This window comes from Epinephelus lanceolatus, chromosome 3 (genome assembly GCF_041903045.1).
Source record: "Epinephelus lanceolatus isolate andai-2023 chromosome 3, ASM4190304v1, whole genome shotgun sequence".
NCBI classification, from domain to species: Eukaryota; Metazoa; Chordata; class Actinopteri; order Perciformes; family Serranidae; genus Epinephelus; species Epinephelus lanceolatus.
The window spans coordinates 38,520,266-38,539,716 of NC_135736.1; the positions used below are offsets into that span (position 1 = coordinate 38,520,266).

At 41.3% G+C, this 19,451-nt stretch overlaps 1 protein-coding gene across 1 annotated transcript in view; it reads right to left on the reverse strand.

Annotated features, from left to right (window-relative positions):
- The window catches only part of slc43a1b (solute carrier family 43 member 1b), a 26,271-nt gene continuing 6,820 nt past the window's right edge, over nucleotides 1–19,451 (reverse strand). The window contains exons 6-15 of the mRNA XM_033625401.2: nucleotides 9,175–9,267; nucleotides 8,563–8,696; nucleotides 6,801–6,943; nucleotides 5,378–5,524; nucleotides 4,621–4,656; nucleotides 3,713–3,845; nucleotides 3,496–3,625; nucleotides 3,290–3,363; nucleotides 1,088–1,211; nucleotides 1–966 (exon numbers count right to left, since the gene is read on the reverse strand). Coding sequence (XP_033481292.1) covers nucleotides 754–966; nucleotides 1,088–1,211; nucleotides 3,290–3,363; nucleotides 3,496–3,625; nucleotides 3,713–3,845; nucleotides 4,621–4,656; nucleotides 5,378–5,524; nucleotides 6,801–6,943; nucleotides 8,563–8,696; nucleotides 9,175–9,267 — 1,227 coding nt within the window. The 3' untranslated portion in view covers nucleotides 1–753. The remainder of the gene's footprint in view (nucleotides 967–1,087; nucleotides 1,212–3,289; nucleotides 3,364–3,495; nucleotides 3,626–3,712; nucleotides 3,846–4,620; nucleotides 4,657–5,377; nucleotides 5,525–6,800; nucleotides 6,944–8,562; nucleotides 8,697–9,174; nucleotides 9,268–19,451) is intronic.

The window sequence follows — 19,451 nt, forward strand, 5'->3', positions numbered from 1 at the left end:
TTTTTGCTCGTATTAAACACTTTGTATCTATATTAGTATTATTAGTAGTAGTAGTAGTAGTAGTATCATCATTATACAGTATGTGTAGGCCTGTTGTTTTGGCTTGCAGTTTTGCTGTCAGCTGTGATGGATTACTTCGTTTCAAGCACATTCAATAATCTAAAGAGTTCAGTTACACTTTGAAAAACGTCTGGAAATACTCTTGTAGACCGACTGTATGTTATTAGTGGGATAAAACATGCAGAAACACTGTATGGTCCTTGAATTATTATGTTATTTGTCACTTAATGCTTTGGGGACTGGAAGCTTGTCAGTCCATCACATGTACTCATATTCTCACTTATGGGCAATTTGAGTGTTCGTGGAGAAAGCAAACCCCCACGGTCAGAACAATATGTAAACTCCACACTGGAGGGAGCAGACTGAGACTCATGCTGTGAAGCTACAGTGCTAACCACTGAGCCACCTTTACATGTTATTTTTAAATGACCATGTGATGAAATCTAGTGAAAAGTCAGAGAATATATTCCAAACGAAAAGCCTGGCATTAGGTCAAACTGTAGACCTACTGCTGGCGATAACCTTAAAGGTAAAATAAATTTTTGCTGTCTTGTTTTGTTTTTGCTAGATGTCATAGTTTCCAAACTGGGGTAAGGTTGCATTTACATCCTCAGAATATATTTTTAAACTACTAAAAACAGTAGTCAAAACAGACTATTACATAAATTGCTCATTTCAGTCCCATTGATTGTTTTAAGCAGTGTGTCCATTGGGTGTGTATCCATTAGCCGCATGCCCATTGGCTTGGCTCTTCAAATCAGACTGGTTTAGAGGAGCATTTTCTGATTGGCTGGCAGCCAACCTATCATGCTTTGCCTTTGCCCTGATCAGGTTTCTACGGTGATAAAACAGATAGCCGGGCAACAGGAAGCCAGTCAGGGAGAAGATGAGGAGGGCAAAATTGATCTGTTGTAAGGAGAGACACGTCAGTGCATGTGATAAACTTGTTATTAAACCTGCTGTATGTATTTGCATATGTCTGTCTTCTCTTTGATTGTGTGTGTGAGTGTGTGTGTGTGCTCCCTACCCAGTAAGGATCTCCTTTGAGGGGTCCCAGCATCACTATGAACAGAGGCTGTTGGAGCAAGGCGAAGGCAGCACTGATCATTGACTGCAGGCCTGTCAGTGTTCCAAAATGGTTAGCTGGATACCTGCAGCAGAATGGGAATTTCACAGTTAAAATATTGTGAGCCTAGCACAGTAGAATAATCGAGTACCAACTCCACAGAGCACTGGTGAAAGGTAAATAAGTATATTTACTTGAGTACTTTACTTAAGCATAAATTTGAGGTATCTGTACCTCTGTAGGTATTTGTCTGCAACGCAGTAATGTAACCAAGCAGCAACCTGTGGCACTGAAAAATTAAGCCAATGCGAAAGTGCCAAAAACTGCAGTTCACTGAACTACCACTTGAGGTTGGCTCCAAAACAGGTGACATGGTAAAATGCCTGACTTTACAGGATATATAAACGTATTTACAGCCTGGTACAAAAAACAGTTTTGGTCTTTATAGCTTATTTCAACGTTCATGACAACTGTACAGGGGGTGAATTTTTATGCAAACCAACCATTTACATTTTATCAAGGCCCAAAGTTACGCATATTTAAGGGTGGGGCCACTTTAGTGACAGGCTGTCTGCAAGGCCTTGATACAGTTTATGAGTCAAACCATCCACAGCTCCAACCTCTCCAAATATGGTCACTTCTTGCTCCAAAAATCCAAGATAGCAGCAGCTGAAATGCTGAATCCAAGGCTTCCAAACAGCAGTCCACAAACGAATGCATGATGCCATGGTAGCTATGTCTATTATCCATACAGTCTATGTAAATAAACATGTTCACAGGCTGGTACAAAACAGATCTGTAGAGAGACAGATTTGATTAGATAGTCCATAGGGACTTGGTTGGGTTGGGAACCGGAGGGTTGCTGGCTCAAGTCCCATCCGGACCAAAAATGGAGTATGGACTGATAGCTGGAGAGGTGCCTGTTCGCCTCCTAGGCACCTCAGAGGTGCCCTTGTGCAAGGCCGAACCCCCAACTGCTCAGGGTGCCTGTCGAAGGCAGCCCCCTGACTCTGACATCTCTCCATTTAATGCATGTACAGGTCCTGTTTGTGCATGTGGGTGTATTTTCGGCCTGTGTGTATATGACAACAGAGTGAAAGAATTGAAATTCCCCTCAGGGATTAATTAAGTATATCTTCTTCATCTTCTTCTTCTTCTAATACTACTACTACTAATGATAATATAATAATAATAATAATACATTTTATTTTCAGAGTGCTTTTCATAGTACTCAAAGACACTTTACATTAGTTAAAAACAATCATAATAAATTATTAATAATGATCATTTTAACTCACCCATTTAAATACTATTAAGGCTTAAAATTATGCATATTAAGGGGTATGGGATCTTTAAGTGACAGGTGTTTGCTGTCTTTTGACAAGGCACTACCATGGCAACAGCGCTGGTTTGATTATGTAACCACTGTGTAACCCCAAATTCACTAGCTGTCCCTATTTCAGTGTGTTTTCAGCATAGACTGTAAAAATAATGGACTCAGCTACTGCAAATTCCCCCACTGGTTTTTGGACTTCCGATTTGAAGCCTCCAGGTCCCCACTTCAGCTTGTTGCCATCTTGTTTTTTGGAGCCAGAAGTGACCATATTTGGGTGAGAGGCTGGCGCTGCAGAGAAGCAGGGAGTGGATCTGACAGAGATGCCGAGGACACTATCGGCGAAAAGCCCGTCACTCAAAGCGACACACCCTTATTTATGCATATCCTCAAGGCTTATTAAATGTTAATGGGTGAGTTATATAAAAACACACCCCCTGTACAGTGTCTTGATTAGGGAAATTAGCCATACAGACCAAAATTATTTTTTGTATCAGGCCTATAACTCCTGGGGTCTCAAGATTATTAACGGGCCCCTGGAGCCTGCCTCAAATGGCCGTTCATAGAACTGCAGTTTTTGGCACTTTTGTGTTGGCTCATGTTTTTGCTCAGTCAGATTATCACCTGTCTTAAACTGTGTGGAAAATGTGAACTAGTGAATTATGTCAAACTGTAAAATTGTGTAATTTTCTGGTTTTGCATCTGTCCAAAATAGTTGCTGCCCCACCATTTATTCCACCTAGAAACATCACTTTGTAGGGCTGAGGGTAATTACAGAGTCAGCTAATATCTGTTAGTGTAGCTTTAAACATGACAGTGGTGTCACTCACACAGCAGCATAGAGACCTCCACAGCAGGAGTGGATAAATCCTCTCACTATGGTGTGCAGAATGTACGACACCAACTAATAGAGATGGAAAGACACAGCAGAGAACAAATTAATAAATGATCATCGAAAGTGTCCCTTAGTGTTTCTTTATCTCTGTGTATTAGTATAATGTGTAAAACACGTATTCCTGTTCAGTGTTTTTCTAACCTGTAGGGGCAGGTTGTCAATCAAGGAAAGTATTCCGAAGGTGACCAATAAGAGGTTAGTGAAGATGAAAGCTCTCATGGCATTGGTCAGTTTCTGGATCTTCCTGTCTCTCTTCGGGGGATCTGATTGGCTGAAGGGGACAAAACTTTCTCAGCCTACAATAGACATTGTCTTGCAAACTGCTGTACAAAAATGTATACATGTAGCAACACAATACCTCTTTTCTATTTGTGTGTTTGCGTTCTCCTCTTCACACTCCATCAGCCTCCAGTCCATGATGTAGCCAATCAAAGGACAGGTCAATAGACACAGCAGCTGCATTGTGCCGAAGATAGATGAGTAGAAACCAACTGGGGAGGACACGCAGAGATAGAGTGAGGTTCATAGAAACACGTGGACAGAAGCAAATAGGAGACAGGTTGGAGTCTCTACTTATGGTACTTATTGTGTTATTTAAGGTTTCATTCCCCGTATGAAGGTTGAAATGGTATTTTAAATCCCATGCTGTTAGGAACACAATGCAGACGGAGAAGCAGTGGGTCTAAAAATACTGGGATCAGTCTAACACAATGTGCAAGGACCAAGGACACCAAGGACATGACTTTAGTTACATATTGCTTCCTGTCCAACTAATGAATACAATATCATAACAACAATAAGTGGTTGTCTTTGTAATATTTTGATTGAATTCCACACACGTAACCTTCAACTAGGACCATATTGTCCATGTTTATGTGTTTAAGTTACTTGTTGGAACAGCAAATTTTGTCCAGCATTGAGAAAGACCACTGCAACTGGCAGCAACAAAACAGGCTGCAAAGTAACCACTCAGGACAGATTTATTCATATTAGGCTTCTGAGAGAGCATTTAGAGCACTGGGGACAAGAAATTATTTTTAAAATAATTATTTTTCATAATAATTTCTAGTGTCCAGTGGCCTAAATGCTCTCTCAGCTTGATATGAATGAATTTCTAACTGTGTTTTGAACAAGTAAACACACAAAATACAACTGGGAACATCAGTCAAAACACTGTAGTAACTCCACTCAGCCCAGTCGATAGTAGGCACTTGTTAACGTAAGGACAGCTTGTCTACTGTTAACACTGAGTATCTTGACTCTTACCTTGTTCCTTCGCCTCATTCACCATCTCTTCTGAGGCTGAAAGAAACAAGTTTCAGGTCAACTCCACAGATGGTTTTACACAGTGACAATGTTTACATGCACCAAATATTCCAGTTTCTGCCTTTAATCCAAAAAAAACAATATTCCTAATAAGCTGTTAACATGGTGAAAATGATTATTCCATTGATATTCCTGTTTACATGCAACCGTGCGTACTCCGATTAATGTGCCCTAACATGTTGCTTGTTTCATTTTGCTTTGTTGCATCATGACAGGATTTTTCCAAAGTTTTCCACAAGTGGTGGACTTGATTGACCGTGTGAACACAGCCTACCTCTTTTATTCCTTCAAACACCTTCTTGAAAAGGTTGGCATTGGGTTATTTACGCATATCCAAAAACCTGCTGATTTCCAAGTCTGTCATAAAGCTTAAAAGCAGGTCTGTTTCTCCTTCCAATCACAAATGTGGGCTTTTCTTTAGGGCATGCATCTCTACTCCAGGCTTGCAAATTGTTGGTGAGTTGGTCTGTGGACAACCAACACATTCTCACTCTGACCTCAATACACATATCAACGTTTGGTCATGGACCTTCCACGTCCAGAATTGATATGAAAGCTACCTTGGCTGAGTTGGTTGTGAGTGAGTGTAACAAACAAGAGGTTGTGTACTGCAAACTGTGGTAAAAAACGTTTGTTTGTTTTGTTCAGTGATAACAAAGTAGTAGTTAAATTATTTAGGTTGGGTAATTATTCTTACGGTTGGGGTCACCGTGGGTGACCAGGAACTCCACCATCTTGTTCATGGCACCCATGAAGAAGATCAGCCTCAGCTGGGTCATTGCCATGGTGATGAGACTCCACAGTAAGATGGGAGAGCACACAGAGTGACAGAGTGGCACTGCGTCTGAAGGAGGAAAGAGAGAGAATGTGTGAAAACAGCCTTTAGTTCAGGTAGTGAACTACTCATGGAGTCACTCCAACAACTCAGCCAAATTGTTACAGTTCACTTCCCTGGAAAACTCCCAGAATGCACAGTTTCTCTTTTATTTTTCAAGGCACTTTTGTACCTAACCCTGGAGCTGGCATTACATTATTACCATGTAAAACGTCAGAGGTTTAATGACAGAAACTGATACATCAGTGTCCTAATTTATGGTGTAGTTATTCACTACAACAAGGAGCCATTTGGAAAAAGGGAAGGAGCACAGTGTGAGACAGATGGATGAGACTAATGAAAGCATAACACACATGATGAGTGACACTTTCAGTTGAAGCCTCAGGGAGTTTCACACAGCACTAAATGAACCAGTTTCACCATAATAAAACAAATACAAAACTAGTGTAATAGAATTCGTAGAATAATTAATTCAAGTTCTCAGTTATTCCAAGGTAAAATGTCTATTCATGTTGTTCCACTGGATTGCAGATAGATTGGTATTGTTACTGGTTTATGTGTCTTTTAATCATAAGAGCTTTTGTTGTAAAGTTTGCAGTTGCCTGGCACACAGTCTGAGGCTTTAGCAACAGGCACTGTGTTTTTTTTCTGTGAAAGGTATGAGATTAGTCCATCGGTTATAACGTCTCCCTTATTTAAGAGACAAGTTTTACACTTTTAGAAGATATGCATGCTTGCTTGTTTCCAAGCGTTAGATTAGAAAATTGAATCCACTGTCATATTTGTGTATTAATTATGGAGTTAGAGCCAGAAGGCGGTCAGCATAGCTTAGCATAAAGACTGGAGGCAAGTGCAAACAGCTAGCCTGGCTCTGTCCAAAGTTCAAACATACAACAACTAGTTCCTCTAAAGCTCACAAGACATTGTTTGTAGTTTATTGAATCCTTAAGCTAGGTTTATGCTTGCTGTAGTGTCTCTAATGTCATCATATCTTTTGCGTCAAGTGTGAAGGTTCTGAAAGTTGCCTTAGTGCTTGGGCCTGCACCTCTGAGTTTTTGTAACAACACACCCACTGTGCATACTGCAGTTTTGAGTTTAACATGGATGCCTTACAGGGAAGACTGGCCCAGTAGGTTCGCCTATACAGACTCTACAGAATCTCTATAACACTTTAATTATTAAAAGTTAATTAAACTTAATTTCATGTAAATTGGATAGTTCATTTTTTTAATGATTATTTTAAGATTATTATTATTGTATTATTGTCAATGATAATGTTTCTTACCCTGGGTTGTGCCTTTGGAGTCTGTCTGTTCGGGTTCTGGCTGCTGAGCTCCCATCATGTCTTCCATAAGAGTCACATGGGTGACATACGACTCCCCAGTCACCTTGTCCTCTGTCACAACTCCGCTCAGCTTCACCTTTTTACTGATAAGAAAAGAGAAAGACAATAAAATAACTACAGCCCTTACCAAATGAAGAAAACCTGTCACCATCTCAAAAACATGTGAACCTGCAGATTAGTGGACATTATATCCATGATTACTTTACTCAACATCTGCTTTCAAGTCATGGAGTGCTGAACATGGACAGGGTTCAGCATGTATGTGGTCAGTAAATTTGATGACAGTCTACTTATGGTGGCATCATAACAGAGGTCATGGGGTTACCAGAATCATGATGAATTATCCTCTGATTACTTAGAAGAGCGGAGGGGTGGACTCAAGTCACATGACCTGGACTTGAGTCAGATTTGATTCACAAATTTGATGACTTTAGACTTGACTTTACAGCTTTAAGTGTTTGTTTTTGGGGATAACGAGCTGTTGGAGAAATGGTCAAATGGGACATTTTTTGGACTAACAGGGCTTTAGAATTTTAGGTCGTCGGAATGATGGGCGGCCCCCAAAAAGGATACCAAAGATAATTTCAATCGTGTACAAACATCACATGTTGGTCAGCAAAAAACAAATTGCAGTATGCAAAACTAAAAATTACAGATTGGAGATGCAACAACTTAAAATTTTGTTCGACACTGAAAGTTGCACAAAGAACAGTACATCAAGGCTAATATTAACAATGCTAGCGAGCTAATGCTCAGCTAACGTTACCGTAACATTTTGCAAACTTATTTTAACAAATTTCAAAAAGCACTTTTGATTTTTGTAAATTCAAGTCATTATTACTCTGTTGTTAAAATGACAGAATGTTTGGCGAAGAGCGCATTATGACTTCTTTGGGACTCAAAACTCAAAGTTTAAGACCGAGGACATGACTCGGGACTTGCCTGTCTTGATTTGGGACTTGACTCTGGACTTTGGTGCAAAGACGTGAGAATTACATGTGACTTGGTTCCACCTCTGGTGAATAGTCATTAATTTTCATGGCAGTCTAGCCAGTAGTTGCCTACTTATCTCTGTTTTCTCATGGTCCTGACTGACACAAGCTCAGCAGATGTCCCTTCCCTTGTGTATTTACTAAGTGCAATCGCCTGTTTACTTGTCACAGCTGTGCACAGTAATCTCATTAAGCCTTACATACATGTATGTATTTACTCCCTGTCCTCTGTTCAGTCAGTGGCATATTATCCTCTATGCTACCTGCATGATTGTTGCCACAGTCAGAGGCTGTGTTAGTGATTCCACAGTCTCTGCTCTGCTCCTTCTCCCTGCTGTCGGGTAGCTACATGAGGCCAAACCAGTTAGAGCCACAAATGTGACAATCATGGTGTGGTTTTCACAGCATGCCATCAAGCCAATATTTGAGGAGTGACATGTCTGTACATGCCAGTGAATTACTGTTAGAGGATGGAATTAACCTGAAATAGTACCTGGGTTGTGGAAACTGTAGATTAAGAGAAATTCATTTGATTCGTCTTTTGTCATGTTTCCTTAATTACTTAGCGTTATAGGATTTCACATGCTCACACAGTAAGCTATGACAGTGTCATCATCGCCACAAAAATGCCCTAGCACCCTTGATGTGATGTGTCCAGAGCCACTTTGTGTAGAATATCAATGTGTTTATAGGACGTAGAGCGCACTGACGTGTATCTGACGTCTTCAGGTGCAGGGAAGGATTCAACAGGCCAGTTTACAAAGCAGTTGACGAAGACCATGCAGGCCATGCCAGACCAAACCCACATGAGGACGCGGAATGACACGCCAAGGTCATAAATCACCTGGAGTTGAAAAACAGAAAGGAAGAGGAGGGTTTGGGAGAGAGATGGGTAGAAGAGCGACGAGGACAAGGATGAATAAAGGAGACAGGGACAGGGAAAATATGTTAAAAATTTAGTGTAGTAAAACTGACCTTGTTGCATTATTGCATTACATTTAACTTTAACAGCTTCCCCCTTCTACCTCCCCATGGGCACTTCTGTATCCATTTAATCACTAATCTATTCCTCCTTCTTTAGATTCGATTTATTTTCATTCCTCCTGACATCATCTCCATTTCCAAACCTTTCTTCCCTCCTTCTGTCTTTTGTTAATGCTCCTTTAAAAACAAAACTTGATAAAACTGTGCACGTTAGTTAATGACAGCAATCCTAGGTAAGTATTTTGTGATGATTAAGTTGTATTGAAAGTTAATCTATGCTTTTTCAAGTTGTCCAACAGTTCAGCCAGGTTTGTACATGCGTGCATGTGTGGTTGTACCTTGACACCAGGGAAGGTCACGGCTGAAGAAGCATAGGAGCCAATCATCAGGGAGAGGACGGTTGATCGTATATTTCCAAACATGTTAGGCAGCTAGATGAGAGACAAAGACATTAAAGAGAGAGGAAACTTGTGTAATATCAAACTAATAATTGAACCACCGTCCCTATCAGTCAGCAGTAAGTGTGGAAAACACTGTGGAAACACTTTTTCTAAATCTATTAATCAGCTGTGACCCCTGTTAGGAGAGAGCTAATGTTCATTCTCAGTTATCCAAATGCACTTTCAAAGCGTACCCAGTAGGCGGTGCTGCTGCATTCTTTTAATCACAAGCTTCTTATGTGAGGGGTGAAAATTGAGCTGATTAACACACACACACACACACACACACACACACACACACACACACACTGTTCCTGTGTGACAGTCACCCGTCCTTTTGTCATAGAAAGTTGGCATGTGCCAGTGTGCATGTGAAAATTCTCTGGCCATGCAGATGGTGTCTGAGTTTTGGAGAGTGTGAGAGTGTGTGACTACAGACTCACTCTAACTATAGCCGCAGCTGGAGCGCTGCCAATCACACAGCAACTGCATGTGTCTCTGTTCACACTACAGGCCTTCATGTTGAGTTTAAATTTACTGCTCATATCAGATTTTTTGCACGACTGTTCATTTCTATTTGAGAGTGTCACCAGTAGCATATCTCATATACCAGTTTGAACTGAAGCTGTGTCAAAAACACAAAGGCTTCTGTTTTTTGAAGTGTCCCTATAGACTGAGACAACTATTACCACCGTCAGAAATGTTGGATGATAAACGACAGCATGTTGTTTGTTAGTGCTGGGAATTATGGTTCTTTGAAGGGAGCCAGATCTTATGGCTCTGTTCTTTTCCGAGAGCCGTTCGAAAGAGGTTGCTACTGGCATAACATACAAAAGTCTCACCATGTTAAAATCAAAGTGAAAAGTTTCTGGATTGTATTTAAGATATATTTCATAGGATCATCCTATTATTCTGTCTAATTTACCAAAAAAAAGGCAGAAAAAAGAAATCAGCTCTCAGACAGGAGCTGGCTCATATAGGCGGCTCATCTGCAACACATTACTACTTTTCCTGAACACAGCAAACTAAATGGCAACCCAGCTTGTAAGCTTATGACATATCTTGTATGTAAAGTTTTGTCTTGAGGGTGGTGCCTAGTCCATTCTCATTTCCACGTCATTAAATACAGATACTTTGTCACGCCCTGTGTGATCATACACGATACTGACAACAAAGGTAACCACTGAGCAAATGCACGAGACTTCCCACTGACTCCAATTTAAACCCAATCGCTGCAATATTTGACGCTGAAAACAACTAAGAGCAAGAAAGTCCACATAGGTTGGGAGGGAGGGGAGGTGGATGCCTCAAGGAGAACAAGACTTTCCCAAGGAAACAACAGTCTGTGTCCCATGTGAAACCAAAAGTCACCTTTGTTTAAATCTAACGTTAGATACTGTATTTTATGTATGGTCATTGCACAGTGATGTTACTCACGTGACGTATTTATGTCACGTTTTGTTACGTAACATACCTATTCTAACTCAAAACATGATCTTTTTGTAAACCTTACCAAGCAGTTTTGCTGCCTAAACCTGATCAGAACTGTTTTTATCATGTGTTACAATGTGTTTCAGCTGTGTGTCACACAGACACACTAAAGGGTGACTAGTGTGTTGCTGTAAGACGCCAAGGGGAGTGACAAAGCGTCGGCAATTGACCTCCAAGGAATGAGACAGGGCTGCAGCACCAAAGCAAAGTGCACAGAAAAACCAAAAGGAAAGGCTCCTTTCTATGGGGAGCAAGGTACTGTATGTTCATATTAGGGCTATGGTTATTTAAAAATTAGGTTTCAACAAATTAAATCACAAATGAACAATCAACATGGATTTGTTCATTTGTGGTGCCTTTGTTGCCTTACTTGAGTGACAAGCTCATGTTACTGTAAGGCAGTTTAAAAAGTCGGCAAACAGTCTTACCTATATTGATAGCTTTTCTATTTATGGTGTCAAATCCGAAATGCTTCCACACATGACCTCTTAGATGGTTTGTCACTAGCACAGCTCACTAGCTTTTCTCCATTTTGTACTGGCAAAGATAGCAAACGGAGCGGTGTGTCAGATGGACAGTGGCTACATCAGGATTGCCTCCTGCTGTAGTACACAGCACTTATACACTGTGTACTTTGATATAATTCCACCTATGAATGATCATTTGATGTTTAAATGAAAAATGACTGCCCCATTTTACATCTTAAAATCACTGCCATGTTTATCTGTGACGTGCTGATGTAAGATAGTTAATAAGGTCAAGTTTAAATCCAGCTAAATTTTATAATAGTGCTGTTATATGTGCCCTATTTCCATTCATTTTGTGTGTTAAAGTGATATCTATGCTGTTGAGATGCTATTAGTTCAGAATACGTCAGTTTGAAGGGAGCGACAGTGCCACCTGCTGTCAAAACTCAGTATCTGCTTAAAGTAGTAAACAGCGGAGGACTGTGGGCAATTTTCAGAGCTACGGAAGATTTTCCTTGAAATAGCTACTAGCTAACATGTTGATGTCTGAGGACAAATGTAAAGTTAACTTATTAATAAAGCATGTAGAAGTTGAGCTGGCTTTGTCTGTTTGTATATTCATTGTTTGTCATTAAGTTCGCCATGTTTTTATTGAGTTAAATATTCGTTGTTATTATTTTGCCGCTCTTAAACACTGTCTGTTGTGCTGTTAGCTAACAGTAGCATGATGCCGCCTTTCCAGGTGGAGCACGAGCGGGTTGTCCACATGAGGTCACCAAACACCGCTGTCCTTTGCTAGTTATCCCAGACTTATGAGGTTTTCCATGAGGTGAATAAACATGCCTCTTACCACCATCTACTGCTCCAGGTGGTTCTTTAGAGCAGAAGACGTCACACACAGGTCAGTAAAACATAGCATAAAAAAGCCACCTTATTCCTAGCTCCCATAATACCTTGCGTGAATTATGGGCGCAACTTCCGGCGTTGAACCGGAACGTTTTAACGTTTTTTTCCTTTTCAACTGCGCATGCTAGCAATTAGCTTGCCCCGCCCTGTTAAACTATTGTAAACCTTAATATGGCCTGAGCTAGCGCAAGGTAAACATCTGCTCCTTTTAAAGATGATTTCTGACGACTTTCAGCAAACATGTAACATAATTAATTATTAACTGTAGCTCCATATAAATTGAATAAATGTCATGTTTCCTAGCTAATCCTCCACTCGTCTGCGTTTACGACGCAGTTTACAGTTTTTTTAACTTCTGATTTATTAAAAACTGTTCAGAGTGACACATGATGCTGAATTTAGCAGCAGACTTAAGTAATAGTAATAAAAATTAGTAGTAAGAGAATAACTTTTGGCACTTTATATGTGATATAAAGGAAGTGCAGTAAATCATTCTCAGTCCTAATGACTACATCTTTCAAGATATGTTGCTGAGTTTATTTTATAACAAGCAGTTTTCTAGTATAGGTTGAGAATGAAGTCAGACGGGGAAAGACAGGGATATCATGTACTGACGTTGAGTGACAGACCTGTCAGTCTAGGTGTCATTCTCTTCTGCAACTTCTGATTTAATTATTGTCTCGCTATGTCTCGTGAAACTGTTGTGGTTTCTCATATCAATGGTACCTTTGGCAACAGCAACAATCCCTTTTTGTTCTGGTCTATGTTCAACACGCAGTTGCTGAAGACAAGAATTTGGCATAGACTGGTTGTTGGTCACCACAGACACGGACAGTGCATGCTAAGATCACATTAGTTAAATATTTGTTTAAAAAAAAGTAAATCAGTATTTGCTAAACTGAAGGCAAATTACTTGCGATAAGAACCAGTGTTGGTGGGTAGCTACCAAGAGTGGCCACTGGGATTAACCACATATAGTCTATGGGACTAATTAGCTTACTGCTACTTCCGCTATGTCACTGGAAGTTGCGCCCATGAGTAGTAGTCGTAGTAGTAGTAGTAGTAGTAGTAGTGCACTCAGGAATAAGGTGGATACAAGTAGGAACATCCCTGAAATATCATTTACAAGGTAATATCAAGCTAAATTAGCTAACATTAGCTTGTACCCAAGCAAGTCAGACTGTAAGTAAGACCAGTGGGATGGGAAAAAGGTGTCATTTTAAACAAGTCTTGGTAAAAATCCAGGATATCGTTTCTTCCTTTTCAGCCCAGAAAGTTTTATGCATGTAGTTTCCATCAAGACTTCATCACTGTGACAAATGCTTTATGTTATAGTTTTAAATTATAGGCTAACCAAACATCCTCTTTTGCCCCGACATGTCCACTTTTCACATCCAGTCCGGGGCGTGTTTATAAATAGATGATAATGTCCGGTTTTCCTTGTGTGTGTGTGTGTGTGTGTGTGTGTGTGTGTGTGTGTTAGAGTGCGGCACAGGCCGCATATTTCTGTCCGAACCCGACAGTCATTCTGTTTTGTTATGTCCGAAACCGAACCGAGCCCGACATTATTTAATTATTGAAGGACTGAGTTTGTGTCACACAGTTGTTACAGTTACAGGCTATTTAACAGGCCAGGCATGCGCCGTGGGTGCTCTGTGGAGAGGGAGACCTTTCATGTTTGAGACGGGAGTGGGCGGTGGGAGGTCCGAGGCTTCCAGTGAGGGGAGAGGGAGAAATATATAACAAAATAAGATAAAATAGGAAAAACGTGTCTCCCTCTTTTATTTTATTTTCACCGTTTAATCAAGGCGGGCGGCGGGAGGTCCGAGGCTTCCAGTGAGGGGAGAGGGAGAAATATAACAAAATAAGATAAAATAGGAAAACTTGTCTCCCTCTTTTATTTTATTTTCAGCGTTTAATCAAGGCGGAGGCAGGCAGCGGAAGGTCCGAGGCTTCCAGCGAGGGGAGAGGTAGAAACAAACAGCCAATGTGTGTGTGTTGTGTTCAGGTGTTGTCACGTAAATAACACTCCCCAAGCAATAAACAGGACAGACAATAGGATTTTATTTATTTTTACACTACATTTTCACGGAAAGCTGACCGAATCCGACCTGAGCCCGAATACAATTTATACATTTTTGACCAAACCCAGCCTGACCCATCGGGTAGGCCTAGGCCTACCGTTGGGACCCGTCGGGCTCGGATTGGGTTGCCACACTAGTGTGTGTATGTGTCCCCTATCTATAGGGGCCTATCTGAATTTCTGTCTTTGAGAGGTTTTATTTTGTAATATAAGTGAATTTTCCATCCATACATATAAATTTTAAATATATTAAAATGATAAGGCATCTTTGAGTAAACTGCGAGTATCATTTAAGCAGGCTATGTCGTGGCTGGGCCGAGTGTCCTCTTTTTTGGAAATCAAAATATGGTCACCCTATTTTAAATCACTCCTTTGGGGCCATTATTGTAGCAAAGCCGTTTACAGGTGTGTGCGGAGAGTTGTGAAACTGTATCTTCTTGTGTGTGTGTGTGTGTGTGTAATTAGACGTGTAAATGTTTAAAAGAATCTCTAAATGCGTACTGAGATTTGTGAATGTTTACAGGAATCTGCAAATGAGTAGGCCTACTGAGAATCATAAAATACAGTAGTTTAGTGGTTTATTGAAATGTTGTACACTTTTCTTGTTTTCTACTGACAGTTTTGACAAACACAGGGGGGTGGGGGTCCACCTCTGTAAACACTGTGGACTAATGTCCTTCTCAGGGCAGCAGTAGAGTGAAAATCAGTCAGGCTTGGCTCTTTGACATTCATGTAGTTTGAGCACATTGTGTACTCAGCTTGTGTGTTTTTTGCCCTCTGTGTTATCCCGAAATCTGTAATCTGACTTCTGCATTGATTGGATAAAATCTTTCCCACACTGAAAGGAACCAGTTCCTTTTGATTCTGTTAACTGGAACTTCATGAGAGTTTTTGACATGTGGGTTAATACTACAGATTATATTAAATACATTTAACTGGTTTAATTTTTGCTTCATGACCATGGTACTCCATCAGAGTACATGGAGGAGGGATGGAGGCCATGCTGTTGGCATGGCCTGAGCCAAGGACCCACAGCAAGCTGCCCTCCTTGGCCAACACACCCTTGGGTCCATGAAGCCTCGTGCGGCAGACCCTACGCACGTCGCTTACGCTGTTGTGAGAACTATACTTGTGCGGTGGTGTGTCTGTGTATCTCTGCAGTTACTCCTCCAGAACAGTAGTTGGCGGTGGGGTTTCTGTGAAATACTGTTAAGTTTAGTTGATTCAAAAAACACCCAAAACATACATTAAATATGAGACAATTTCAAACACAAGTACACAAATTGGCTTCAATATAACCCACAGCATTCACAGACTAAGCACTTGTCTTTTGCTGGACACATTTTCCCCAGAAATATAACATGCTAATGTTATTAGCACAAGCCTATGGCATTTTACATTGTATAAATTAGCGACGATTAGCAAACTTTCACCAACAAAACAACTGTCTTATACTAAACACATTTTCCAAACAAATATAACTATGGGGAAAAAGCTTTGGGCTTGTGCTAACGTTATTAGCACAAACCTGTGCTACGGCGTCCCGTTAGACTTACACAGATGTAACACAGTCAGCACAGAGACAAGGTGTCCCCTTGTAGCAGCGTCAGACTCATGTGGGCCTGAGGGGCGCCCCTCTCTAGCCCTGGAGGGTCACATACAAACTGTGCTCACCACCAGTACAAGAAAAACCCACTAATGTGACGATTATTTAAACCCTACTATAATGCCACATTGTTGTGATTAAATATGAGGCCAAACATGGGAATAATCCACTTTTTAGTTCATTATACATAAAAATGTATGATGATTCATCTTATAAGTAGCAAAATGCCTTTCTTTTAACCTAGCACTTCATAGCTAGCAAAATGCTAACCTAGCATTTTCTTCAGTGCTTCTGCTTCTGGACCAAGGGACCAAGGGGGCTGATCCTGGCCTGACCTGTCCGTATGTTGGGTGAGTCATGTAGCTCCAGCTGCACCTACTCACATCCGCTGGGTGAAGCGAAATTCATTGTTGAAATCTGTCAGCCATGCGAGCACTTGCGGCACAGAAGGCAAATCATACACAGTTCATCAGCACACAGTGTCATGACACAGAGCTGGTTGAAAATCGGACAAGTTTCCCTCTAGCTAGTTTCCAAATGGTCAAGTGGCCAAAAAATAACAGACACAAAGTAATCGGGATGTTAGGGTTCTCTGAGGCTCACTTTGTGTGATTGAAGGTTTAATTATTGTCATTGTAAAATACAGGGTTACACAATGAAATGCTACATGAGAAAAACAAATCAAAATAGAAGTGCATTCCAGTCGAGCATTTGTTGAATTTACATCAGGAGGGATGTAAATGGAAGCTACAAAAACAATGAACATGAATATTTGGGCAGATAATATGGCCAAAATTCAACAGACGGGAAACAACTTGTCCTTCAACTTTGACTATGTTTGAGCGCCAAGCATCACTGATATAAACAAACATAGACCATGACTAAATATCACCTGTGTTTCTCTCTCTGTCTCCAGTCCTCAAGTATAGCTAACGTCATACCTCTTTGCTCAGTAATGTTTCCATGCTGCAGCTTTGCTTGCAACTCTGTTTTTTCCACTCTTATCTGCCCTCCCTTCTTTTCCATGGCTCTCCCCCTGTCTTTCCATTAGCTTTTCCATCTGTTCTTGCCTTCATTTCCCCAAAGCCTCCCTCTTCTCTCTTTCATTATTGTCCACATGTAGTTTGCGAGATAAACCAAATATGTAGGGAAAACCTGTCAACCCGAAGTTCTTCCCACAGGTAGGCTATACCTACAGAACATCTTCATGTTGACAGTGTTATTGTGGGCATGTTCTCAGAGCTCTTTCCCAGAGCCACAAGCACTCTTTCTAAAAATGTAATTAGGACAATATTGAGCCCTGCTTAGATCTGAAGGAGATCTCAGAAGATTAGAATAAGACTGCTGCACTGGTCAGTCACTTTATAATAGTGCAAAGTGCATTATCGAAGTTCACAGAGCGTGTGTTTGCAGCTAGTTAGGTTATGTCCATGTTGTTATGTAAGAGCTTATCAACGAGATAAAGACTCCACCAGACAAAATACATAAACACACACCAGACCAGGAATGACAGCAGTGCGGCCAGGATGACCATGTCAATACCAGGACATGGTCAGGGTCAGAAAGAGGGTGAAGGAGAGAGTGACAGAACGAGACTGAGGGGGAGAGAGTGAGATAGACAGATGGACAGAGAGAGAGAGAGAGAAAGAGAGATGGTGTGGACAAGGGTAGAGGGCCGTGGGAGGGTGTGTTGGCTGGCCATGCTTCGGATTGGCTGAGAGGCTGCAGCAGAATTTAGAACAAGTAGAACAGCATGTGCTACTGTGCAAATACACACACACACACACACACGCACACAGACATGTGCTCATGATCTAAGGTACACACAAAGCAGTCAAAACCACACACACAATGTGTTGGAGCATGACTACTGAGGTTTATGGTTGGATGTAGGTGTACTGGACTCAGAAAGTGAATCCACGGTGACTCACTGGGGTCAGGGAACGCTGCTGCACTGTAGGCTGAAACCTTAAAGCGTTTACACCTCTGGCCACGCCCCAGTCTGTGATGTCACGACAGGTGTTTTGATTTTACAAAGAGGGGGACATATAAAGTGGGTATATGGGGCGTCCTGGTGACCTAGCGGTCTATGCAATATACTGTGACGTCCGAGGTTCAAGTCCAGACAGCTGGGACCTTTGTCCTACGTCCCTGTCCCCCCTGTACCTCCCCCGCACTGATGATGTACACAGACTGATGAGCTGAGATGACCTCTCTTGTGTTTCATCTGGGTCAATTATAAAATGGTTTCTCGGGTGTCATTGATTAAAAATAGTGGGAAAACTAGAGGATGTTACGTTGTTGTTGGTCACAGCATTTACATATTATCACTTGATAAGGTTATTATAGTGAACTTCAACTTAGTTGAACTCAGCAAACTAGGGATGCACCGAATATTCGGTAACCGAATATATTTGGCCGAATATTGCAAAAAAACACACATTCGGTATTCGGTGGAATAAGTTAAAAGCAAGGCCGAATAATAGCGGTATCATTGGTATCGCACAGTGGGTCCCAATTTTGGTACCGTGACAACACTAATCTGGAGGGGGTTCATCTGCAAAAATAAAAATAATGAAAAACTAAACAATGATATTCGGTATTTGGTACTCGGTATTCGGCCAAGCGTTTAATAATATTCGACTTCGGCTTCGGCCACAAATTTTCATTTCGGTGCATCCCTACAGCAAACACTTGTCTATTTACTCATCCAACAGATACTGAGCAACACTGGCATTCATCAGTTGTGTTTGTGTCCGTCTGATGAATGTAAGTCCAATACTTGCTCTCTTTTAGCTCTACTCTGGTCTCCAACAACTCATGAGATAAAAAGCCTCTGTCTATTTAACTGAAAAATCTTCCACGATGTTCCGTGGCTAACTTTGGTAGTCTGCTGCAAAGTCATGCAATGGGTGATGGCTAATGTAACAGCCCTACAGGCAGTTTAAAGAATGAAAAAATGAGTGTACAGAAAAGGTCAGGGTGGTGGTTGGGTCAAACAAACACAGGAATTTCACTCAGAAGACTGCTGTTCATGCCCTGTGTGGCAGGGGTTGCACTAACTGGATATTCTCGGTCATTGACCGTTTTTTTACAACAATGACTGGAAAATCTGAAGGCCGTCGGTCGTTTTGACTGGTTGCAATTACCACCCCTGCCTAGCAGTGTTTCCACACTGCAGAGAAAAAGTCATTCATCTGCTTCATGTAGCGTTGCTGACATAACGCCCTGGACACACCGGACGCGGAACCGAAGCACAGCACCCAGCAGCGGAGGCAGTTTTCAGTCCATGTTAACCTATCTGACTGTCCACACAGGCCGCTGAGCAGAGCGGAGCACCCGCGGAGGCAGCGCTTCAGTTCGGGGTCTGGTCTATTTTTCATGCGAGCCGCGAGCGCTTCTGTCAAGCTGGATCGAGCGGATCGTACCAAACAGGAAGTCGGACACAGAAAAGACGAGAGAATCCGGCCAATTTTCAAAATAAAATAACAGCACGCACTGTGGAACGTGAGGAGAAAATACCGTGTTTATAATTTAAAAAAACACAACAGTGCATAACTGAACACATTTTTCAATACCCTAATCACTTAGTTACAATTTTAATTTTGTGTCACCGAGCCTA